Source organism: Triturus cristatus, chromosome 7 (assembly GCF_964204655.1).
Source record: "Triturus cristatus chromosome 7, aTriCri1.1, whole genome shotgun sequence".
Lineage (NCBI taxonomy): Eukaryota > Metazoa > Chordata > Amphibia > Caudata > Salamandridae > Triturus > Triturus cristatus.
Window position 1 is genome coordinate 1,192,178,983 of NC_140590.1, and position 27,396 is coordinate 1,192,206,378.

Consider the following 27,396-nt stretch of genomic DNA (forward strand, 5'->3'; position numbering starts at 1 on the left):
CCAGGATGGAGTGCGGACTGGATACAGAGACCAGGTTATTCCTCCTGAAAAATATATCTTCTCAAAGTCTGGAGCACAGGGTTCAAAACATCAGGATTTCACAGGAGGACTCAACTTATGCCAGCCAAGAGTCCAGGACCTGGGGAGGCACATCTTGGGGATCAGGAACTCACTCCAGCAGAGCTCAGGCAGGTCCAAGCAGGGTACGTTGTAGCAGGTCAGCTGGGATTTGGCAGGTTACCCTCTGGAGCTTGTTGTGCACCTGTAGTTCAGAACAGTCTCTCTGGTAGTCCTGGGATCAAGGAGCAAGGCAGGCTTCAAGCGGCAGGGCAGTACTTTGAAGGTACAAGTCAGGCATCAAGCAGTAGGGAAGTCCTCTAGTAGCAGCAGGTAAATCCTCTGAAGTACAAGGCAGACCTCAAGCAGCAGGGCATTCTTCTGAAGTACAAGGCAGTCCTTCTGGAGGTCCTCCGCAGGTCTAGGAGGGAATTCATGAGTGGCTCGGGAGGTCCAATATTTATACCTGGTGCCAACCTTTAAAGTGGAAGAAGCTTCTAGTCCATCCTGACATCTGGTTCTGGAAAGTTCCTTCCTTCTCCTTTATTCCCCTGTCCAAACTCTAAAAGGCCCAGGGGGTAAAAGGCTGGTGTCAAGTTATTTTACGAGTGTGCTGGAGGCAGCCCTTTGCATTGCAAGTGGGACAGGAACAGCTCCAGCCCTCCCAACTGAGCGACGCCCAGGTCCTACTGTTCACTGTCTGGGTCCAATACGCATTCTTGATGGGAGAGCAGTTACAAGCCCAAGCAGCTGGAAACTCCTATATGGCCTCCAAAAGTATAGGGGAGGAAAATGCCAACTTTCTAAAAGCAAAGACCAATCTGTAGTTTCACACTAGATTCAAGCTGCACTGAGATGCATAAATTGCAAGATATAAATTCACAGTATTACACAAGTTCAACCAGGTAATCCATATTTCATTCAAGTTTATTTGCTGCCCAACAGAGCGTTAACAACCAACAAAAATGAGTTCAGAAAACAGGAGGGGTGAAGGCAGAAAGATTGGGGCTGACTCAGCAGAGGGGGGCAAGTCCAACACCTACCTTCTCAGAAAACTTAGAAGGGTGGTATAGAAAGGCTTATACATGCCTAAACTCCAGCCACTTAATACAGAGTACTCTAAGCCTTTCCAAGTGTTCCTCACAATGGCCTTCACAGCCTAGCTTACCAACTATTTAACTTCTGGTTCAGTAGCAGCCCACTCGGATTTTGAACAGCTTTTGATGAAAATTACCACATTGGCCTGTAAATCATTAGCTGGTTCTCCAGACAGTATCGCGTTAATATAACCTGGATCAGCCTCTCCAGGGAATATATGGAGAATGTGCCAAGATATTTTCAGGGAAGGCTGGATGGCAGTAAAGGAATGCCATACTGCTTAAAAGGGACAGAACTGGATCATACAAGTGATGAAAGCTGCGCTCCGTTCTTTAAACAAGCCGTGCCTAAAGAAAGGCTTTGACAAAAAAAAGCACCTGTTTATCAAGTTGACAGATGTTTTTTTGGGGAAAAAGTGCCTATGCCGCGCTTTCACTTTAATGTCGGACGCACCCCTTTCTTTGGACGCGGTATGTGTAAAGAAAGGGGCCCAGCCTCTATGAATTTGAAAGCACCGCATGGGTGCTAGCAAACAAAATATGTAAATAAATAGACAAATAAGTAAGTAAGCATGGCCGCTAAATGCAGACTGCACTGCAAAAATAAATAAATAAAAAATAGCAGCGCTATAGTTAAAGTGGACTGCCTTTGTTGAAAATTAAAATAAAAGAGGGAGGTGTGCTGCAAAGTAGTGGGTGGAATAGATGAAGAGCATTAAATAAAATAGTGCTCACCGACTTATAAAGCAGAGCAAGTAACACCAGTAAAAGGGCTAGTCGTTATGGGAGGTAACAAATGCAGACAAGGCTGTACCAAGGAGGGACTAACAAGCCTAACGACAACTCGGAAGCCAGCGTTTAGGAAGGACAATGACACAAGCCAGTTAAAAATATGGGCGGAGAGTGGGCAGGGCTGCAAAGCCATACTCCACTACAGCATGCCTAGCAGCAATGCATGCTCTGCCCAGGCTCGACCTAAAAAGGTCACACAAACCACTGACAGTATATTTTCAGCAATTGTTTAAATTCTACAGATAACATGGGGAGAGGATGTAGCCTTATGGCTAGAGCGGTTGGCCTCGAAGCTGGGGAACCAGGTTCAAGTCTCGGCAGGGACGCTCAATATCCTGTGATTCTGGGCAAATCACTTAATCTCCCCGCGCTTAACAAAAATGAATGTGTCCATCTGTAACGATATTGGTGCTCATGTAAAGTGTTCTGTGTCAAATTTGCGGTCTATAAAACTCAACAACAAAAAAATACAGATCACTGATCATAGTCCTTTAAAAAGGTTTAAAGTAGTGGGGGCGACTAACAGCATACTCGTGAAAAGGTTTGCGTTCCACGGAGGGTGTGACATGACAAAATACCTGTGAAAGGATGAGCATAACATGAACGCTTATGGCCTTTCACAAGAAGGCCAGTAGGACCTGTGACTGTCAAAGGTCTATCAGACCACCCTCCACCTATAGCCAAAAATCCTTGGTTTTAGGAACGGTTAGAAAAATATCTCTCTAAGAGAAGCCTGGATTTAATGGAAATAAGGCATTTTGACAAGATTAAAGAACAGAGGGCAGACTCCTTTATACATTTCTCATGGACAGAAACTGATTACACAGCTTTTCCTATTTGATATAGCCTTGTGCATCCTGCTTTGGTCAGGGTCAAAGCTACCACTAGTGCAGCATGTTTAGTAGCAACAAGGCAGATGGTGGTGGCAGGAGGAGCCTGCTGCAGCCCAACTGTGGCTGTCTTCTTACTCCCAACCAGGAACATACCAATTTTTTATTGTTTAGTTTGAAACATCACCAAAACGAATTTACAGCATCTCACAGAATCATTCCTGCACTGAAAAATGAGGAACTCGCACAACCTTGGCAGAGCCAGATCTTATAAAACAGGTCAGGAATTCACAATAAAGCTGGCAATGATACCGGGATGCTTTTCAGCTTCTTTGACACCTTAAAAAAATCCTGACTCTTTTCCACACAATAAAAGGTCTTTGAATATCAGTGCATTTTATTTTAATCATTTCAGAGGTGGAGAGTTTATCTGGGCTTAGAATATAGTTTGACATAATACTTCAGGACTATGAAATAACCTTCTCAACTTCAGATATGCTGTTAGTGTCTCGCCATCACACTTACCGGGACTCTGTTTGCTACCTATTGGTTTGCTGCCCCAGGAGGGGCTCAGCTTGCTGCCCGTTGCCGGGTGAGGTTATTTCACAGAGGGGAGAAGGAGCTTCACGGGACTCAGGTCCCCAGCAGTCCTTGCGGCGCACCACCTGTGCTTCCCCCCGCCCACTCGCCGCAGAGAACGGAAAACGACTCGCGGAACCCGCTGGCGCCAGTCCCGCTTCGCCATCACACTTACCGGGACTCTGTTTGTTACCTGTTGGTTTGCTGCCCCAGGAGGGGCTCAGCTTGCTGCCCGTTGCCGGGTGAGGTTATTTCACAGAGGGGAGAAGGAGCTTCACGGGACTCAGGTCCCCAGCAGTCCGTGTGGCGCACCACCTGTGCTTCCCCCCCGCCCACTCGCAGCAGAGAACGGAAAACAACTCGCGGAACCCGCTGGCGCGGGTCCCGCTTCGCCATCACACTTACCGGGACTCTGTTTGCTACCTGTTGGTTTGCTGCCCCAGGAGGGGCTCAGCAAACCAACAGGTATTTAATGGATGATTTTATAGATTTTATAGTGAATGTGCCCAGTAATAATTATGTGTTTTTGTATACGTTTGTGTCTTGTATGAATTATTTTTAAATTCGAATAAAGACTATTGATGGCTGTTAGTGTCTCACCCATTTGAAGCGTTCGCAGCACTGTACATTTAATTTCTGCCCAGGTGGTTCTCTGCATATTTTATAAACTAGACTAGAGAAATACAGGTGGAGAAAGTGAGAAGGGTAAAACCCCAAAGTCATAAAGCATACAATCAAATATTAAATCCCTTTCAAATTGGATTCTAACCATGCTTACACCCAAGAAAGTTGTCCTACCAATATAGGATGACATACACAATACTAATGGGCGGAGGGTAACACTGCTCTTACCGTATCGATCTGTGTCCTTAATTTATCAGGAAGCCAATCTGAAAGGGTTCCAGAAAGTCTTGTGGATTTGGCATCAAGTACAAGCTTAACGGCTTGAAACAATAAAAAAATGATACTGCTGGGGACAAAATTGTCACGCCAAAAGTAATCCTAAGCCTGCATTCTCAAGTTGAATGGTGGCGGTAACCGTGCCCCTAATAATGACGGTCACAGGACAATTGAGACTTAAGAATTGTGGTGCAGTTCAAAAAAGGACATCTGCACTCCCGCACAGTGATATATATGTATCCTCTTCATAGTGGCCTTCAGTCTTATTTTTTTTAGATAGCCACATGAACACTGAGACAATGCAACAAACCTTATTGTATCCAAGTTCACACTTCGCCTACATTCAAGAATGGATCGTAGCACTCCTTAGGAAGTCCTTAAAATTGTCTCTTAAAGATAAGCCTTAGTTTACATCAAGCATTAAAGTAATGGAGAAGGCATCTCCCAATGTTTCATAGACAAAGTTGAAATCATGCTATCACAGATTTATTGAATTGAAGAAATGGGACACTATATTAGGCCCACAAATCCAGTAAGTTAAAGCAGTTCACTAACCGTGTAACACCATAATCAGCGGTGTCCTTCCCTACACTCAAGCAGCGACTAAGCAAAAGAACTTTACCTGGTGTTACTCTTCTTTCTACTCCAAAGACGTCAAAGATTTCAAAATGCAGCAGCAAGCCAATTTGTACACAAATTAATATGTATAGTCCTCCAAGCACTTCATGGACTACCAATGACCACAGTCTCCTGCTACAAATCACTTTTCTTTACTCGCTAGGCCTCCTACAGAATGTTTCAAACCTAAATTCAAGTAAAACTTCAAAGATACTTGTACAATAAGACACTTTACTAGAGGTGGGAACCTTTGCGGACTGGCATATTCTACAAAAAGGCATATACTGGTGGAACGTCCTTCTTAGGAGAGGCAGCAACATTATAAATTCCCTCCAAACAAAGGCAAGAAGGGCATTTGGAACTCTGGAAGACTGTTCAGACCTGGCTCTGTTAGACTGCACTGAAGAAAAGCCAGAAGCAATCTTCCACACAAGGAGGCTATGGACAATACATGTCTGAAGATCGTGCCCACACAAGGGTCAGAACCAAAACACCCCACCTAGACAAGATCATAGGTGCATCTATCGCTCACTCAACTTCATTCCACTCCAAAAACACACACAGATACACAATAGCAAGAACAAGAGAATGGTAAGCCAGTGCTCTTCATACAACATATAAAATAGCTCCCCACACAGTCAACACTCACAGCCCACACGTTTTCTGCATGCCTGTTCGCTCCCCTACACACTCAAGCACAGCAACATATGACAAGAGCAACAATTTGGCCATTAGGCAACTTCCCACACAGGCCAGGCTTTGAATCCCTCCATCACGTGCAACCTACAAAGAAGCATGATACATGCCCACTAAAACACTTTGGAGCGCAGTCAGTCTTATGAAGATCTATAGCAACTATGCAACAATACTGTAATGCAATCCTGACAGTGACAGGATAGAGGGATCTGTTGGATGGGATAAGATAAGCTGCAGGATAACTTTAGTTAGACTTGAAGTCATGGTCAGTTTGGAATAAATGTGTAACTTTTCAGCTCAGCTCCCATTGATGTGCCTCAAAATCTTCTATAGCCACAAAAAAGATCTTTCAGGCGCTCTTGTGGATACCAGCTATTCAATTCTATTCCCATTTATAAAGTGCATTGCTACCATAGGGCATCCCAATGCTTGCAACGTAAACAGACTGCACCTCTACACTCAAGAGTTTTACGGTGGTTTTAGTTGTCGAACAGCCAAGTTTTTAGAGATTTACAGAATAGCAGGTTTTTGTCCACAAGCCCCAGTGTGAGGAAGTGAGTTTAATAGCTTGGCCACATTGTAGCCGAAAGAGTGCCCTCTGCTTCCTGCTCCTCGTATAGTTGGGACGTGATCAATTCAGCATTATTGGATCTAAGAGTTCTACTCTGTGTATATGGTGAAATCAAGAGGTTGAAGGATGGAAGGGCCTTTGGTTAGACATGCTCTATGTGCTATGCATAGGGATTTGAATTTAACCCTCTGCTCGACCGGTAGCCAGTGGAGGATGGCCAGAGCCTTTCAGGGTGAATTGTATCTGGGGATGTTGAGCAGGATTTGGCCTGCGACGTGCTGCACCACTTAGAGTTTCTTGGTTATGGCTTTTGGTGATCCTAGCTATAGCAAGTTCCCATAGTCCAGGAGGGAGAGAATTTGTGCCTGGACCACAAGCCTTCTGGAGAAGGATGGTAGCAGATGTAGGATTTTAGGGAGCAGTCTAAGAATGGCATAACAGCTGCTGAGAGTTTAGTTGCCCGAGCTTTCATTGCCAGAGATTTGTCCAACCATACCAGACTATAAATAACCGTCTAGGGGCTAGGGTAGTGCCCAGGCAATCCAGCCAGCCTACCCTCAGAAGGGGGTTGATGTTCTTACCAAGAATCATGAGCTCCGTCTTCTCCCCATTTCGTCTGAGGCAGAACTTGGTCATCCAACTTGCTGCTTCCTCCAGACAGGGTCCCAAAGAGGGGAATTTGGGATCAAGTACGGGATAAGAGAAAACACCAGCAAAAGGGTACATAAATTTGGATTGAAGAGTGGCCACATATATTAGGAAACATTCAATCTATGACGCAGATTTACAACACTTTTGCAGACATCGTCTCTCTCTATATAGATTTACCTGCAGTAGAGTTTCCAATATTGGCCGCACATTATGCTTTGTTAGAAGCCTTAGCACCGATTGTAAGTAGAATAACTAAGGATCGTAGTGGGAGTGACTCAAAAATAGGAGATAGCCCATGGTATAATAAAGAGTGTCGGGAAGCAAAAGCTGACCTTATATTGGCAATAAAAAAAATGACATAATGGCCAAAAGAGAGAAAAGAACTAATTATAAGCGAATCCTTGCTCATGCAAAAAAACACCTGGGATGACAATATCTGGACGGATCTAATTTGTGCAGCTAAGTACAAAGATCAAGGAGGTTTTTGGCAACTAATATCAAAGGGCAATAAGACTGATAGGGATACTAAGGACCTCTTTCTCGACGCTAAAACCTGAGAGGGCCATTTCTTCAACCTTTATGCGGCAGCACAAACCGGAAAAATGCTCTAATGCAGCTCCTTTACTAAATCCCAATATCAACCATCTTCATTTTAGTTTGGAAGAAACACTGATGGCGGTTAATGCAGTCAAGTCAGGGAAAGTGCCCGGCCCCAACAAAATTCCGGGAGATTTGTTGAAGCATGACAGTAGTGTTTGGGGCCCATATATACACCGCTTATGCAATTCTATCGCTTCGGTCTCTCCCATACCTGAATCACGGAAAGGTGCAGGGATTATTACGATTTTTAAGAAGGGTAATCGCTATGATCCCGCAAATTACCAACCAATAAGTTTAATTGACATTTTACAAAGAAGTTTTGCTAGGCATATTTTAACGAGATTAAATGATTGGCTTATAGAGAACAATGTGCTTTTAAAATTCCAGGCGGGATTCAGATCTAAAATCAGCACAATCGATCAGGTTTTTAGATTTATATGTTCATGCTGGAAATACATTAATTTTAAAAAGAGCTACTTGTACATTGCTTTTGTAGACCTCAGGGCCGCTTTCGAGCTCATACCACGGAACTTACTTTGGGAATCGTTAAAATACCAAGGAGTGCCTGATGAAATACTTGTGCAAATAACAAGACTACACAAGGACAATTTCGCCAAAGTAAGATGGGGTCCGAGGGGCGAACTCACAAAGGCAATCCCGGTAAAAAAGGGCGTGCACCAGGGGTGTATACTGGCGCCCACCTTATTTTCTTTACATGTTAATGATATCCCAAGATATGTGCTCGGGTGCACTCATGATTCGACCCAAGTTGGGAGGGAATTTGGTGCCAGCGCTTTTATTTCCTGACGACACAATATTAATATCACAAACCCCAAAGGACTACAATGCTTATTGGAACACCTATTGTAACAAAAAGGGCTTCGAAATCCATGCCAGCAAAACAAAATATATGGCAATAAACCCACATAAGTCTTTTAAAAAGAAGTTAGCAATTAATAATCAAAAACTAGAATATGTACAATATTTTAATTTTTTAGAAGACTGTTAAGTTTACCAGTACGAACACCCTTAATTCCCATTGTTATGGATTTAAAAGTCAAACGTACAGACCACCATGCAATACCAAGACCCTTACTATTTTGGGTGCGGCTCTGGTCAACCCTAGAATTGACACACTATAAGGAAGGTCTAGAGGAGATCTTAAAGATTGACCAGATCACGAGCATTCCGTGGCTCAAACAGGTTTCTTCTTGGTTTGAAAAATTAGGCCAGCGCCACTTTTGGGAATTTCCGACACAGCTGACATTGATATGCAGGAAATTGTTAAAATTCACATTCTGGGCTAACATCCAAAACAATGTGTTACATGGCTCGGATAATGGTTCATTAACAACTAAGTTCCTTCTTTTCAAAGAGGTAGCAAGTTTTGAGTCCTTAAAGGACGAAGTTTGCCCACAACTGGCTAAATCCTTATATATGAAGTTCAGATATGGTGTGTTACAAATTAACACTAATACATCAAAATGGGCTACAAATCGAAATGGAACCAGCAATGAATTCTGTGAATTATGTCAAAACGTGTCCAAGGAGAATGATCTACACATCTTACTCTCCTGCCCGGCATATGGCAAACCCAGGAACAAATGGATTTAACCTATTTGTCGAAATATGAATACCAGATTTTGCCTAGAGGCGGGAAGAATATTGAAAAGTGACATCACAAAAAACAGTCTTTAGTGTCAGCAGATTTTCATTTAATGTGAGCCTTATAAGGGCAAATGCTGGGCTAAAACTTTAAAGTCTAACAAATTAAGAATAGGTGCTTTCTATGCCAATGGCTTGTAGTAAATTATGCACATGTATTGTAGGTTTAATGGTGCTATAAGACAACTTGTGTACCTATTGATTGCTAAAAAGCATCTGTATGCTTATGTTGATTAAGTGGGAATAGCATTGAAAGCTACATATAATTGAATGTGAGCCCATATTAGAGAATGGATATTCATTCGAACACACTATATAAATGAATTTTAAGGTATTTATGTCTAGTTTTAACTTATTTATATATTTTAACTGTCATTTTTGCGGTTAGGTAATTGTACTAATTTTCTTAAAAATAGCCCCTACCTTGATGAAGTGTTATTAAAAGCAAAAGCAAAAGGGGAAGGTGCACCAGAAAGAAGTCCAAATCCAAATAATATCTTGGTTATTTTCTCTTTAATTTTCTCGTAAGAGACCCACAGCCAACGCGTTTCGTTCCACACTGGAACTTCTTCAAGGCAAAACAGCAAGGCGGGGTACAGTATAATGTTATCCCGCGGACATGAACAGATATCCACAGACAATGTTCTGAAGCAAGAGATATCAAAAATTAAATATGTTTGGCTTGTGATATTCAATGCAACAGAGTCACCAAGACCAGATAAAAGAGTTAAAAATATATAGATGACCACGGTGTCAGCTCCTTGGTACGAGCACGAAATGAATTCCAGTATTCAATCGGTGACTGATTTAGGTTGTGAAATTCATAGAGAGACGGTCACCAACGGCAGGATAAATAACTTTGAAGTACGGGCGACCAGGGTGTCGGCTCCTTAATACGAGCACAAACTGGGTTCCAGTATTCTTGGAAATCCAGTATCCCCGAAGAATCCCGGGGAAGCGTAACGGTAACAGGCAGACAGCAAGCTTGCTGTCTGCCTGTTACCGTTACGCTGGTTTATCTGGTCTTGGTGACTCTGTTGCATTGAATATCACAAGCCAAACATATTTAATTTTTGATATCTCTTGCTTCAGAACATTGTCTGTGGATATCTGTTCATGTCCGCGGGATAACATTATACTGTACCCCGCCTTGCTGTTTTGCCTTGAAGAAGTTCCAGTGTGGAACGAAACGCGTTGGCTGTGGGTCTCTTACGAGAAAATAAGCAAGATATTATTTGGATTTGGACTTCTTTCAGGTGCACCTTCCCCTTTTGCTTTTCCTTTACTGAACTGGTTCACAGTAGAGTCGACCTATGGCGTACTCTGGAAGAGTGTGCACAGGAATTGAACTTTATAAATATTGGGATTTGAAGTGCATAACGTATGGTCAGCCGTAGTGTTTGCTTTTTCCTTAATGTTATTAAAAGCAGGTGAAGCTGTTACACCTGTATCCAAACAAATTGTATGTGAATATTTATGACGTATTTTTATGGTTTTATGTGAACCGAAATAAATAATTTTGAATTGAATAGATTGAAGAGTGTAGGGCTCAGTGATGAGCCCTGTGGTATGCTACACTTCAGGGCAAAAATATCGGATAAGCAAGACTGATCAAAGACCAGAAAAGTACTGTCTTTCAGAAAGGAGATGAGTCACTTTAGTGCAGGTCCTGTAATCCTAGCACTTTTGGTCCTTTCGATGAGGACATTGTTGTTCACTGTATCAATAGCTGCATTAAGGTCGAGGTGGATGATGGCAGCTGTACCTCCTCGGTCAAGCAGAATTTTAGATTCCTTCACTTCTAGGAAGTCTGATAACTACTGGCTAATGTGTTTTTCCAGTACTCCACTCAGACCAACAGGGAGTGATATGTGCCTATTGTTTCCTAGACAGATGGGGTCTAGGTTGGGTTTCTTCAAAAGGGCTTTACCATGGCAAGTTTTCATGCTGGGGGGAAATGTTCCCTTTGCAAGGGAGAGATGGACCAATTCTGGTATACAAGGGAAAACTGATTGTCGCTTTGGTGAGAATGTGAGGCGGAGCCAGGTCGAACAGGGATCCTGATTTAACTTTGCTAAATAGGGTTGCAAACCTGTCTGGACATGGGTGGGGAGTCTGTGAGAATGCTTTCCTCCATTCCCTGCTTCCAATTAATTAGACTGGGGCCTGAGCCTTTATCGGAATCGTGTAATGCTAAATAAATGTAATTTTTTTTTTTTTTAGAAAACAATTGCAATAGTTCATTACGACTAGTATTTGTCGGTTCAAGGGAGGGGCTATCTGAGGGGGGGGGGGCTCCAACAGAGATTTCACAATTTGGAACACTTCTCTGGGGAATTGGTAGCACCATTGATTTTAGTTACGTAGAAAGCTGCTTGGACAATTTTAATTTCAGAGTGGTATCTCCTCAGGGATTCTTGATTGAATGGATTGAGTGTAGTTTACTCCAGTCCCCATAGTCTTTCCTCCAATTCATTTCAGCTTAATTGGAATCTTTTTTTGGTGTAAGGTGGTGTGGAGTAAAGCACGGACAGATTTGTTTTTAGTATGTAGAGTGAGGGTTCTGGTGGGGATAGTTAGGTCCAGTGATTGTTTGATTCACTGAGTGATGCTGTTCCCCACTTGAGGGTCCAAGCTAAGGTTTGTCTTCTTGCGTTGATGGCAAGTTTCCATTGTTCACTATTTAATTTTAACCAACTACAATCACTCCGGGTAATTGGTCTGGGAAGTGTACTGCGACTTGGAGCGTTCAGGGTCCTGGAGATCATAGTGATCTGACCATACTACAGGAAGCAGGACTAGGATGTTAAATTGGAGGTCATTAATAAAAAAGTGGTCGAGCAGGTGGCCCTTATTGGGTGTGTGGGACCACATAAGTTTTGTGACATTTGGATTGCAGAGAGATCTTGCTAAAGTTCAGAGGCTAACAAGCTTAATAGGATCTTCCTAGTGTAGGTTAAAATCTCCCAGAATTGTGCAGTTAGGCTTTTCATTTTCCCAGCTGGAGAGTGCCTCAGGGAGGGACTAAATAAAGTGGCCACACTGACCAGGGGGGCGGTAAAGGAGGACACCCGAGAAGGTGAATGCGGGTGTCAATGAAATGGCAAATGCCATTCTTTCACATTCTGGGAGTTGTAGTGGTTCCTGTAGGCATTTAAATTCTTCCTTTATGATGATGGCAATCCCACAACCTTCCTATCTGGCCGGTACATCCGACATATATAAAAGCTTAAGGGCAGAGTTTGTGTGATGTTGTGCCCTGACTCCGCATGCAACCAGGTTTCAGTCAGGAATAACACGTCTGGTTTTTCCTCCTCTAGGAAGGTAAAGAGTTCTAACTTGTGGCCAGACATTGATCTGCAATAAATCATATACATGCACTACATAGTTATTATGCTGCTGGTGGTCTCGGGGGTATGACTGCATAGGCGAAAGAATGCTCAGCTACTACATTCTAGTTTAACTTCAGCTAGTTCAATAGTATGGAAGCAGTCCACTTTGGTGGATCCTTTAGAGCCTGTAATTGTAGGGCACAGTACACAAGCTTACTTGTGCTTATTGAAGAAGGGTTCCTGGACCTTGGTCAAGTTTGGTCACAGACGGGCGTGCCTTTGGCGAGCCAGCAGCAAGTCCATGCCAGCACGCCTCTTTTGTAGCTCCTGATGTAAAAGACTGGACTGCCGTCCGAAATGCAAAATGTCAGTCTCAGTCGTCTGAAAGTTGTTCGCTCCGCTCAAACGGCGTTAGCCAGAGAGGCCCAGGGAACTCAGTGCATATTGTGCTGAAAGCTAAAGACCAGTGCGGGCAGGGAAACTGTGGCGGAGCAGGCAGAGCGGAGCCTGTAAAGTTACTAAGTGCAGAGGTGTGCAAAGTAAGCAAAAATGATTTCAACAATTCAGTTTTTGCACATAATTCAAACAAATTTTAAAAACAAAGTAAAAGCATTCAGAGTATTTAAGATATTAGCGCATTAAAAGCATGAAAGCGAGGAGTAACCTTTTAGGCAATGAGCCTCCGCACGAGGGCGCCTCTTTTGTAGCATTCAATGTAAAAGACTGGACTGCCAACCGCACTGCAAAATGGCGGTCACAGTCGTCTGAAAGTTGTTTTCTCTGCTGAAACGACGTGTCTTGGCAGACCGGAGAACTCACTGGCTAATGTGATGAAAGCTAAAGATCAGTGCAGGCAGGGAAACTGTGGCAGGGCAGAGCCCGTAAAGTTACTAAGTGCAGAGGTGTGCAGAGTAAGCAAAATGATTTCAGCAATTCAGTTTTAACAGGCAGTTAAAAAAATCAATGCAAAGTAAAAAGCATTCAAAGAATTCAAGGTATTAGAGCAGTAAAAGCATAAAAGTGAGGAGTGACTGGTTACGCTGACTATGGCTATTAAATTCCTGCACCTCACATGGAAGATGTGATACAGGTTGGATGTCGCTCATTCTCCTACATTGCACCCAAGATGTGGAACAACCTTTCTCAACACATCAGAGCCTTTTCCTCACTTCTTGAGTTACATAAGAAGCTGATGCTTATGGCTCTTCGTATAAGTACCTTGGGGACACAAACCTACACACCTGCATAGGTGGCTGGTTACACTCTTGGGTGACTAGTGAGCTATGCAAATCAATAGAACGTAGCATGTTTAACTAAAGTTCCTTTAGGGATTGTTCCGGAACCCACTTTTCACTTGCTTATGGCAATCTGGTAGGGAACAGATGAGTGAAATTCTTGAGAGTGTCACGAAGATTTGCTCCTAACTCACACTTTCTGCTTTGAACATCAAACCCAGAGCCTATGATCAGCCAGATATACTGAAAACCTTATTCCTCAAGACTCCAACCTAATTCCAGCTACAAAGACATCGTCAAAAAAGCCTTGAGGAAGATGGTAGGCAGTGAGTGAAGAAAAATAAACTCCAGATAGAGAAGGAACTGATCACTGGAGACAAGTAAACACACCATAGGGCCCCACAAAGAAATGCATAAACTCACACAAGTCTAAAGCACCTTAAAGAAGTTAATTTCTGCATGTAAAAATAATTCTGTTGAAGACACAAAAAAACAACATACTGTACACAAGTTATAATTGCCATTAGCGCACATAGCTTTCTCATATCGTAGGGAAAATGCTACGGAGAGAGCACATGTTCATTACTTTTAAAAGAAATTAGGGTCAAAATCCATCTATGTCTTCAAGACAATTGTAAAGGAGTAGATGGACTACTCAGGCAAAATGGGATTGGTCTCTCTGAATATGCTATCCTTTACCCTACTCAGAATTTGGTCAGTTCCCCACTGTGCTAGAAATATTAGCACCTACATTTTGACTCCAAGTTGTAAGAAATGAGCCATCACTTCTAAGCTCTTTGATGTTTGACTTGAACTTGTAGTAAAGAGCCAAGCTCTAAATACAAGTTCTTCAGGACGAGAATTCATATCTGAAAGAAGGAGAAAAGGAGAGAGCAATGGGATGGGCGGTTGCAGGGAAAGCATGGGGGGTGAAGGGCTTTACTTTCCTCTACTACACTGCCAAGCCACCATTTAACACAAGGGCTCTTCCCCTTTCAATCCTGAATCCACAGGTCACACAAGAAGCACACAGGCATCAACAGATGCGTTCTACTGTGGAATAGCCATGTTTTGAGTCATGGCTTAAAAAAAACATGTGGTTCCAGAGAGAGTACCAGGACAAAAAAAGTTCTGTCATCCCATTCTCGTTTTCAAACAGCACATGGCAGAGAGCTTTCACGAGCTGAACCTTGGAGGATGTGTGGGGAGCAGTGAGGTTTAAAGCAGCTAAAAGAAATAGCAGTCCCAATACTTTAAGTGGCAGGCACTATCTCTCAGAAGCACTTTAAAATATATATATTTTTTCTTAATGTCCCGTATGCAATGCTGTATCCGGCCAGACTCAAAATCACCGTGGATGGTAAGACTCATATATTCACCGATCCTTCGGAAGCACGAAAACTTGAGCAACAAAAGTGTAAGACTGGTGAGAGGAGAAGATCGCCGAGGAGTACACATGGAGAACAATCCACCACCTCGGATGTGGAATAAACTATTTTTTTGGGGCGCGGACTCGCTTAGGACATGGTCCGCTGGCAAGCTGCAGGGTGACCCCCGCCGTGAGCCAGTCAGATGCAGCCGGGACACTGGAAATCCACGACCTACTGGTCCAGATAAGTCGACGTCCAACTGATATAACTAACAATCTAGTTGTAATATAATGTAACACTCTTAGTGATCTAATATAGGTCAGTGCCGTTGGCCTCCGTTGGGTGAAGTTCCTTCGCGGCTTGGTTCAGTAATACTGTGTAGTGTTGGAATTGTACTATTCATACCTGGGGCGTTAACCCATGTGGCTCAAAGCCACAAGCAATGGAGGGGTAGCTCTGATCCCCAGGTGTGTACCACTCAAACGGTTATATTGCTAATTTTTTTCTTTTTTGTTATTATTTGTGCGGGGTAATGTTATTTGTTAACATTGGGAGTGTCTCCACTAGGTTGGGGTTAGTGGAGTAGGGGGGGGGGGGGGGGGAGGGAGGGGGAGAGGAAGGAAATCAGGAAATTCTGACCAGCGGTAAAGTAGCAAACAGACATTGGGAGCCACATCCTAAGACTGCAGACATATACACGGGATAGATGGTTGAGTCTAGGCAGACGACCAATGCCTTGGGCCAGTGCAGACGGTTGTCGTTCCTCACGTGGAATGTTAGGGGGCTACATAACCCACAGAAGGTGCGCAAGGTTATAGCATATTTGGACAGACACAAAATAGACGTCACCTGTTTACAAGAGACACACCTGACTGCACTCAGAGAGACACACATAGGGACCAGATGGGCTGCATACAGGTTGGCGTCATCCTACTCCTCCTAAGCGAGGGGGGTTCTGCTCTGGGTGAAACGCAGCACACCTTTCACGCTAATTAAATCAGCTAAAGATGACCAAGGCCGCTATGTTATTGTGCAGGGATGCTTTGGGGGCACAATGATAACAATTGTGAATGTATATGGCCCGAATAATGACGATCCCTCTTTTTATGCACAAATTTGGGTGCACCTACGTGAATTCCAGTCGGGCACTCTCCTCTGGGGTGGGGACTTCAATACCTGCTTAGACCCCACACTGGACAGATCAACTGGGACAGCTAGATACGGGAAACATTCAGCCAAGGTGCTGAGAGACTAGATGGCGAACTGGGGTATAGTAGATACTTGGCGACATAGATACCCGGACCGGAGGGAGAGTACGTGCTTCTTCTCAACGCACCTCACGTGGTCTAGACTCGATTACTGGTTGGGAACCCGGAATGCATGCACGTGGGCTACTGACATAGAACACATACCCAAAACACTTTCAGACCATGCACTGGTCCGTATCACACTACAAGTACCGACACACATCCCAAGGCAGTTAACGTGGAGATTGAAGCAAACGGCACTACAGAATCAGGTGTTTCGGGAAGAACTCCGCCAAGCTATAATAGACTTTTTTGGACATAACTCCGGTTCAGTGCAGAGTACAAAAACGCTATGGGAGGCCTTTAAGGTCACGGTACGGGGTCATTGTATCGGCAAACACGCCAGTATACTAAAGGATATTCAGGGACAACTGGGGACAATAGAAGATGACAAACAGACTGGAACGAGAATATGAAGACACAAACGACGTCACGCTATTAGCGGCCATTAGAACACAGATTGAAAATACAACAAACATGCCGATGATGAGATATAGTATATCTCGCGCAAATTTACTGCGAGGAATTACGGGGAGTGAGGGATACCAGGCAAGGCGTTGTCATACAAAATTAGGCCTACTCATACTTCGGCATACATCACAAAGATCCGAGATGAGCAGCAAAACACAGTATACGACACCCCAGCCATACTGGACTGCTTCACTCAATACTACGCAAAACTGTATACTGCTCAGGCGAAGTCTTCCCCGTCCGAAATACGGGATTATCTTGAGGACGTGGTATTGGCATGGTTATCAGACTCCCACCGTAAATATTTCTGTCACTATAAAACTAAAGAAGAAATCATAGAGACTATTAATTCCCTCCCAAACAATAAAGCACCCGGACTGGATGGCCTTCCGGGCCAATTCTATAAAGTATATCGAGATCTGCTGGTCCCACATTTTGCCGAAATGCTTGAAGAAGCTTATGAAGAGGGTGTACTCCCAAATTCCTTAAATGAGGCACTCCTAATAGCACTCCCTAAGCCAGGTAAGGACCCCACTGAGTGTGAGTCATATAGACCTCTATCCCTGATAAACATAGATGCTAAAATCCTAGCTAATATAATAGCGAATAGAATACAACCGCTCCTTTGTAACCTAGTGCTACCAGATCAGGCGGGCTTCATGCCGACACGGTCCACAACTCAAAATATTCGTACAATTTTTGCACTATCACCAACTGGACCCAGATACACCGGCGGCTGCGGTGCTTTTGGATGCTGCCAAAGCGTTCGATTCAGTGGAGTGGACTTTCATGTTTTCCACTCTCCGCAAAATGGGGTTCCCAGAACCATTCCTGAAATGGATAGCGCTCCTATACGCTGCACCTAAGGCACGGGTCAGAATAAATGGTTACACATCCACCCCGATAGAGATAACGCGAAGCACTAGGCAGGGTTGCCCACTGTCACTAATGCTGTTCACACTAATCCTAGAACCACTGGCCAGTATGATCCGCCAGAAACACTGACTCGGCTTTGCAGTTTAGCCTTCGTCCCATCTGTATAGCACTATACGCTGATGACCTGGTCCTTTATACCACACACCCAGACAGGAACCTAAACCCACTCATTAGGGAATATGTCAGATATGAACAATATGCCGGCCTCCGGATAAACTGGGATAAGTCAGTGGTGGTGCCCTTAACAGCGGGGACTGTGGAGACTCCATTGGAATACCCGCTCCAGTGGTGATCAGACCCAGTTAAGTACTTGGGGGTCTGGATACATCGGGACCCAGATCTGGTCATTAAGGAAAATTATGGAAGGGCACTGGTTAGGCTGCAGGAGCAGATAGACAAATGGATAAAAATGCCTCTCTCACTGGCGGACAGAATAGCACTACAGAAAATGATTGTATTGCCCAGGTTTCTGTACCTCTTCTGGAACATTCCGATCTGGCGGACTGCGACTTTTTTTTGACAGACTACATTCCATATTGCAGACGCTAACATGGGCAGGCAAACAGGCCAGAATTAGTTGGAAGGTTTTAACTCAACCTTATCACCTGGGGAGTTTCGGGGCTCCGGACTTTCAACTATATTATTTATGCGTGCAAGCACAACATGCCCACTATTGGACAAAACCACATGCATACATGCCACACATCGCGGTGGAATCAGACAGTGTGGCCCCGCTGCCGCTGGCTGCGCTTATAGCTGACCCTATAAGCCATGCACCATGATCCATACAGCCAAGTGCACCTCAAGGGCATGGCATGCGCTGGCACACAGGGCACACAAGCTACCGGTGTATGCTCGAGCGCTACCCACAGCGAAACACCCCAATCTCACTGTTACACAAGAACAGAAAATGCACACACTACTGACAGAAATGGGACTGACCTCTATGGGACAATTATATCCTCATAACGTTTTCATCGAATAGACAGACCCCTCACTTTGTGCCCACCAGCTTCCGCTAAAGAAATTTGCATATATACGATTGCGTACGGCGGTCCGGTCCTTGTACACCACATTCCCTGACGAACGCCCACAACTACAAACATTACAAATATTACTAACAGCCCCCAACCGCCGACACCTGGTGACACGCCTTTATAACGTAGCCCAAGAGGAACAGGCCGAGAAAAACACTGCAGCATTGGGCAGATGGGAAGGGGCACTGGGCGTATCCATAGATGGGCAGGATTGGCAATATAGCTGCACACAACTCTCCCTCCTCACGTCAAACTGCAACCTACGCATCATACACTTTAAATTCCTACACCAACTTTACTACACGCCGGCTAAGTTACACAGATTGGGCCTGAGAGAGACGGACCACTGTCAAAGGTACAAGGCACCCAACGCTGACTTCCTACATATCTCATGGTCATGCCCTCACTTGCAGACATACTGGGAGGAAGTCAAAACCACATTATCTGAATTGCTGGCAGAGCAGATCCCTAACACCCCTCTGGTGTGCTTACTGGGCGTCAGGAGACTTAAACATGCTAGACGCAGAAAATTCTTAGCAGTAGCACTACTGCTGGTGAAAAGACGCGTAGCGATAAAGTGGGGGAACAAGAGACCCCCAAGGCTCAAAGACTGATCACGGACATGACCTATTGTAAAACTACACTAGAAACCTATGCTGAAGACATTCCCATCGCCTCGAGGCCTAGGGACTTCTGGGAGCCGCTTGTCCACTATCTGCAGGCAGCGCAAGAATCCGAATCACGAACATATCCATGATATATCTAATTCCTCAGGAAACAAGAGGACACCATACATACAATGTCTGCTGGGGTGGTGTGGAGGAACGGGCTGGCAACAAGGAGATGTGGACACAGATAAGATGGGATAGCATCTGCTCGTGTGGGCATTATGTGCTGTGACAGCCAACATATGTAAGCTGACGACTATCATTACCAAATGCTGTGTGCTCCTGAACATTGTTGATTGTAACATGTGTGCTATGTAGCTGTTGGTTGGTTAAAATAATAAAATAAATCTATCTATATTTTTCTTTTGTGAGATGGATAGTGTTGGACCCATGTTTTGTACTCATATTTTATATACCAACTACACTTTTAAGTACATTATGTAATCTTTTATTCGGAGTTATTTTATTTCTCTTTTGCTTGAAATGCTACTCAAATTGTATTTTGATATCTATAACATGTGGTGTTTTATGAATTCCTATTCAGAACAAAAACAATATTTGCTGATTGGCAGAGCCCCATTTGGTAATATGCCATGTCAACCATACAGGGATAATAACTGGTCTAAGAGAGATCCTATGCAAATCTCCTAATAAATCTATTACGCTTCTATAAGGATTTCAAAAATATGGAGTGCGTTAACTGATGTAAAGCAGGCAATCAACAGAAGGGGCGTAAAGAAGTGAAACAAAGAGGCAAGGGAAGCCAAATCACTCTTTGCAGGTCATTTCCTAAAATCGTATGTTTTAAGTTTGTCTCTAAATAATCTCCCATCCGACACTCTCTCATGATTTATGCGTAGAGTAATATTTATCCTTAGAAGAATGGATACCAATCATTAATTGAAAAGTTAGATGAACACTGACACAATGAAACATGGCCTGTGAATAGAAGAACAATTCTTATAAGCAACAAAAACTGAAAACATCGGACAGACAGATGGGAAATAGCGTGCACTGCAATGCTTTTACCAGTACCGTGACCAACAGGAACATTTCAATGAGATGGTAAGTGGCTTCTTTTACAAATCCACAACCCCGGTCACCACCTGCCCCCACTTGACATCTTCTTTAACACATACAATGTGATGCCACTGTGATGTGCCCCGATTTACTGAATATAAACCACAGACTAGACAAAACCCCTTACCTTCTCCTGTTCTTTTGTCTTCTTCTTGGAAGTTTTGCCGCGGTGCGCCCTGGTGTTGTACTTTGCGAGCTGGTACTCTGTGAACTGTTTGAATTTATCAGTCATGGCTCGGCGCAGACATGAGGGCAGGGGTACCGATTTCCCTGGTTTCAAAGCCAGGCTCTAGAGAAAAGACAAAGAAATACAGAGGTACAAAGAGGAATTCCACAGTTGGAGTTACACACGCAATCTGCCTATAGCTGATAGACACTCTTTCTACAGCTACACAGACCCTTTTTTCTATAGAAACATATAATGTCTGGCAACGGATCCTAAGACCATGCTTCTATAGATAATTATATTGCGTATCAGTGGATTCATTACCTCTATAAAGATCTTCTGTTCATTGTTCATAAGTACAAACACCATTTGATGGGAAAGTAACCAAGCTGTTCTCATTGTTCTTAATCATGGGGAACATCATACTCTGTGGATTCTTTGAAATGCAACCTTTTATTTTGTGAGTGATGGAGTGAATACTTGAGCGTAACTACCCATCAATGTATGTGTGAAGACATCTGCAGGAACACTGCTGGGAGTAAAATAAATGTTAATTTGTGTTACCTGATCCCGAGAGTACTATGCAGAATTTACTAGTATTCAGTTAAAATGTAATATGGCAAGTGGAGATAGTTAAGAGAACATTAAGTCACATGCTCTTTTTCTTCTCTGCTATAAGGTATTTGATTTATTGCAATACATTATTCAGAGGAGTGCCTTAATGATTATACAAATGTTCCAAAGTCTCCAATTGAACCCCAGGAACCCACATTCTAGATACATATTTCTGCTCCTCATCTCAGTTAGTACGGTCTAGTTTTGAACGGTCTGAAAAGAAGATTTATTTTTTTTAATCTAGGAAAGTAACAGAATGTCTAACACAGAGGACTTGTTTCTCCGGATGATTTCTTGAAAGCTAATGGAACAGGCGTGTTCTAATCGAAAAACTAGTAAGGAGTAGTAGGAGCCTATTAAGTTTAACCTAACAGCAATACATATCTTTTGAAAAGGTCTTGCCACATCTGGGAAGCTTTACAACGATGTCTGAATGCTTTTTTCCTTCTGCAGACCCTTCGCAAAACTAGAGACCCTTGAAGTGGGTTTATGTTAAGAATGAGAGATGCATGTACCTTAATCAGATGAACATTTCTTATCATGCTGATGCAGTAAGAAAGATAAGCCCTTCAGTTAACAACATTACACATCTTAGATGTAATTAAAATTAATTGAATTTAGAAAAAAGACAAAATAATAATCTCCGTGGGTCAGGTGAATTCCAGCTGACATTTTAAAACACAATAGTTTTTTGTGGAGGGCAATGGTCTTCCAACCTGCATACGTCAAGGGTGAATCTGGTGAGTTTGCAGAAGTCTCTGGACAGAAGGCTTAAGAGTTGGCAGGCCAACTTGAAAAGGCACCAGATTTCCACAAGAAGCAACTATAACAAAACCAGGACTGGCATAATGTGGTCTAAGCAGTGACTTCCTGAGATTAGCTGTGGTACCAGCTGGTGGACAGTGTTTTGCGTTTTCCATCTACTGTGAGGGCAGATACCCAGTTTTGGGTTGGACACAAAGTAGGAACTTCATTTTTGTGGGATTAGGTCTAAATGGAGTTGAATATAGACCCTTGCGCGAATTTCCAATATGATGCTATGGAAAAGCATAGTATCGTCAATATACTAGTGTACTCGGGTGATTTTTTTGGCAACCTCTCTGAAGGGTTTGATCAATGAGAAGAAACCGACTGACACTTTTTATTTAAATACTTTTAATTGGATCCATCACAATAAAGCAAACATTAATGGATAATTCGCAAACATTCACATACGTACTGGCCCATCAGAGGGAAATGCAACTTCAACAGCAGAATCAGTATGATCAAAACACAAGCCCACCACCCATGCAGAGAGGAAACAAACAGAGGCAAGATAGAAGAAGCAAGAATGATGCTGTATAAACACAGGAATTCAAATAAAAAAGAACTATAGTCTATTACACAGTAGGAAATAATGTAAACTCAGTTAAAAAAAACAAAAATCTGAAGTTCTGGTGCTGAATACCACACTGCCATTCACCACAGCTACCTGCATTTGCTGGAATAATCTTTTTTGTGCAGAAAGGCTTTGCGTTCATCCGACGTGAGAATGTGTGGGTAATACTTTCACAGGACACTTGCAGTTGCACTGGGAAACAGAGTGGAGCACAGGAATGCAAGGGCAACACTTCTTCCTTGATATTTTGGAGAGCTCTATGATCTTTGGTTACACAGCACAGGTCTAGGTCAATCAATACCTTGTTACCACTGAATGTCACAACTATGTTTTGAGCTGCTATGTAAGCCCTCCTCTCTGCCCGGGTGTGCCCAGGTGGAGAAGTGCTGTTCCCCCTAGCTGTTTACTTCTCAGGGTCTCGTATGGCCAATATTCAGAATCTCTGCAAATCTTTAATGTGACTGTACTGCCATCTGCAGAACTTCCAAGTTGAGAAAGTTTTGATTCAATAACTTTATGTCCTCCACATTGGGAATGGAAGCGAAGCCCATAACACAGCTCTTCGAAGCTTGATATAGAAAAGGTCCTGAAAGCTATATGGCGATCTAAAGTAGTCACATATTTCTCGTATTTTGCTTCCCAGGTGCACCACTTTACATTCCAGCCCAGTAATCTTTCCCTTAGTTTGGCACACTTGCATTTAATCCTTCTGAACTACCATCCACTTCCAACACCCTGTAATCTATACTCCGAGCTGTGGCCCTGTAATCATTCAGGTAGTCCAACAGTAGCAACTAAATCTGAGGGATATTAGCTGAGACCGAATCCTCAATATTATTAGTCGCTCCTTGTCAATAAGAGGACATCATGGCTTAAAGAATTCTTGTCATTAGTTTCCTTAAGTTTCTTTTCTTTGGGTGCCATAACTGAGGATGATCTCGGCTCTACAGAGCACAACTTCCTACTTCAAATGATTCATCCAGTCATTAGGCCATTGCAGACCTCTGGCCTCAGCAGCAGATACGAGACCGTTTGTGCAGACTCGGGCCCCAAAGTCCAAGCGAGCATCAGTCCTTATTTATCCAGCAAATGCCCCAGCGTCTTCTTTGACCACAGCAGCACATAGAGCTAGGACAGGTCCTCCCTGGGTTCAATGCTGAGAACTTCAGCATGTAGTGAAGTAGAACTGTACCCAAGTTCCCAGCGTTTTACGTGTTCCATACTGAGCACCCTCTTAACCCAGAGCAAACCAGCAGCTAAAGCCAGTGTCCAGGCTGCCTCGATGCAGAAGGGTGCAGTCTTGGATAATGTCCAATCAGAGAAGATTTTGGGTCCAGCCAAAATGTCTTATTAAAGACATGCCCTTATGTAAATGCTCCTACATCGGTTTAATCACTTATATAAGTACTTGTAGCTCCAAACTCTGGGTGACCGGCTATGTGTGTATCAGAAAATGACTCCTGCTGCAAACACTGCTGTTAAGATTATTTTACATGGTCCATCAACCAGGAGAAGAGACAGATAAGTAAGTATTGGAGAGATAGTGATAAAAAGGGTGACAGAGAAAGGAGTGAGACAATCAAAGGGTCACAAGGAAGGGAAAAGGCTAGTCAGAAGATGGAAGAAAGGAAGGAATGGGGGAAGGAAGAAAGGGAAAGAGATCAAAGTGGAAGAGTACTGGCAGCATTAGGCTGGGGGTGGGGGGAGAGGTAAGGATGAGCCAGAGTGAGAAGGAGGAGGAGACAGGGACAGCGACCAGGAGATAGAGAAAAGGAATAATCTGAGTGAAAAAGAGCTAGCCACGGGTTTAGTGAATATAAGGCGGCACGTACCTGGTAGATTTTGGGCACCTCCATCCAGTCCGAGGGGAGCTGGACTGCAGCAGAAAAGTACCTGCGCAGGTGTGGGCGGCAGGGCTCGTGAAATACTGCCAGAGCCAGCAAGAAGTTCGCTGTTGTTCGGATATTCAGCTCCTGCCTTGTATACAAAGCCACCTGAAATAGAAAGATGCCTGTATATGAGCTGGAGCTAACAGGGAGAGGGGCTAAGCTGCAATTGCCTGCCAGTTTTCAAATATCACAATATGCATTTGGTACAATGCTTTACAACAACACAACAAGTTAATGAATTTTGCTGTAAACTGCACAGTGGCTCTATCACAGTCTTTCTAACAAAAAATCTTTAACTTAGGAGATTCTACATGTTTTTAAAAGATTCTGATTGTTCTTGCTTTTGTACTCCAATCTGCCCAATCTAGAAACGAATGAATGAACTCTTTACATATACTTTAAAATTATTAGCTTTCTGTGCATAGGGTATATTGTCACATGCGTGCCTGAAATATATTCAGGAAATATATACATAAATATGAAAAGTGCATTGTGATCTTGGTGAAATTGCATTGTGAATGTAGCTTCTCAACTTCTTAAGCCTTCAACCATTTTTCATAATAGTTCCAGGCAGTCCAATAAAAAAGTATCGCTGCCAAGAGCGTTTGAACTTTTGGGCAACGCTGATCCACAAAATTACCTTTGCATGTGACTCTTCAGATTACATCCCTTGTACTTTCACAGGTTTTTTTCTTTTTCATTATTATACATCTAGTGGGAGCAGCTTTTGCCAAAGTGAAGATCTAAGAACTCTTTGAAAAGAGGATGGTTGTAAATGATAAAAGAACCTGCAGTGCTGCAACTTTTTGGGATGAAAACCGATTAAATCTTAGCTTACTACACCGTCACTTGATCATTTCTTTTAAGTGAATGGATCTGAAGCACTGCGTGCTGCTCCATACTCAAACCATTGCGAAACTTGAGGCTAAACAAAACCTTATACAACTATCAAGGACTTCAAGGGGATCCTGCACAATGACAGCGTATCTCACTTTTTTCAAATTTGTTTGATAAATTATTGTATTGATTTTTAAACAGACAAATAGCATAACACATTTGATCGCTGTTACATGACATCGTAGCACTTTTTTACAAATTTATAGAATAACACTGGCATTCAACCATAACATTTGTACTTGGCGGACTGACAACTCTTTGTATACAACCGCTCCCAATTATGTCATCAAAATTCTTGAGTGGAATATGTGCTGCCTTTTCTGGTATTTGAGAGAGTAAAGGTAAACCACAATTTTGATTATGATTGGCCCTGCGTAGATTCAAACCCACATTCTCTAAAAACGCAATAAATAAAGTTTAGGTGGAAGAGCAATTTAACTTCTAGCAAATATTATAGAGTTTAAATATTTTGGGAAAAGCCTGGATATTTCTGTTATTCAAAAAGATGATTACAACCCTTACGCCAAATGGACATCGAACATAACATTTTTCCAAGAAAAAGGAGAGACCACCTCAGCCCCCACAATCGAGTGGGAAGCAATCAAAGTAGTCACCAGGCTTAAAGTAAACTGGTCAAAATTGTGTATCTTTCCTCTGCAGGAATCCTATGAATTGCCCATTCTTCTTCGACTAGACCCCCGATTACCTCGGGCACCTGCCACATTACGGTACTTCTGAATGACAGTATACCATTCCACCTTCAATTTGCTTTCTGGTAATCCCTTCCATTATTAATTATGGTAAGTGTAGCACTGGTAAAGTTGATTGTATTGCCCTGCTTATATTATTCTGCAAATGTACCTGTGCTTATCCCTCATTCATTTTTTAAAAAAAACAATTTAGTTCCTCATTATCATCTCTGATCTGGGAAACTGAGCGTTGTTGAGTAGCACTTTCCACAATTAAATGGTCTCTATCTGCAAGCAGGTTGGCTCTTCCAGATTTTGAAAGCTATTCTCTAGCATCACAGCTCCAATAGCTAGCCCGCAGGCCGTCTAGTTACCCCCTTCACAAGACAGGGTTTACTCTCAAAGACTGCCACGAGGGCGCACTGCATTATTCGCTATTCCTCACTATTCAATCTACCTAGGAGCACCCACGGCTACTCCGTATGGCTCATACATGCTTGGCCAGGACCCGCAAACAAACATAAAACAGCAATATGCTCCGGTGATGCTGCTGCTCGATCTTCCCACTAGCTGAGACCGGCATTTCTCAGGACAAATCAGTCAGAGGCATGCTGTTGGCATAATGGCGCTGGGCGACCTATTCGTCCATAGGGAGTTGCTAGACTTCCAAAGCATAATGAAAGACTATAATCTACACCCAGGTAAATTCCTTACATATGAACACTTTAAACACTCAATGTCCACACTGTTGAAGATTTGAAATTTAGTTCCAATTCAACACAAAATCTATCAGACACTCTTATCTATATGTCTGGTGGTAAATTGATTAGATGACTCCACAAGCCTTTCTACAACACCTCAACCACCCCCAATCTTTGCTTTGCGCTCATTTGCAGACCGATATGGCTCAGCCTCTGAATGATGCAGACAAGGCTAAAATCCTGGTATACACCCACAAGGTGTCCCCGGTCTTCGCTTCAAATACATCTATTTAATATTCTGAACCATACATGCCTCACACCCGCCCGAATTACCAAAATACTTATTGGGCCGTCGTCATATGCTTTCTATATTTGCAACTAGGTGTTGACTTGCTGGATATGCTTTGGTCCTGTCCAACCCTCGCTCTCTACTGGTGGGAAGTTCAAGATCCTAAAGACAGCTACGCCAAATGCTAGTGAATGCTTCGGATGCGCTCATCCTAGGCCTGTTTCCCCGTCCTCAGCTTGAGAAGTCCTCCATATGGTTCCTTGATCTAGCTCTTCTCCTA

At 43.2% G+C, this 27,396-nt stretch overlaps 1 protein-coding gene across 3 annotated transcripts in view; it reads right to left on the reverse strand.

The window, feature by feature from the left end:
* The window catches only part of TEP1 (telomerase associated protein 1), a 1,383,286-nt gene that overhangs the window by 1,175,214 nt on the left and 180,676 nt on the right, over window positions 1-27,396 (reverse strand). For all 3 annotated transcript variants that reach the window (XR_014966740.1, XM_085618536.1, XM_085618535.1), the window contains exons 5-6: window positions 24,484-24,645; window positions 20,620-20,781 (exon numbers count right to left, since the gene is read on the reverse strand). Coding sequence is in view for 2 of the 3 variants with exons in the window: in XM_085618536.1 (XP_085474662.1) it covers window positions 20,620-20,781; window positions 24,484-24,645 (324 nt within the window). In the remaining variant the exon portion in view is untranslated. The remainder of the gene's footprint in view (window positions 1-20,619; window positions 20,782-24,483; window positions 24,646-27,396) is intronic.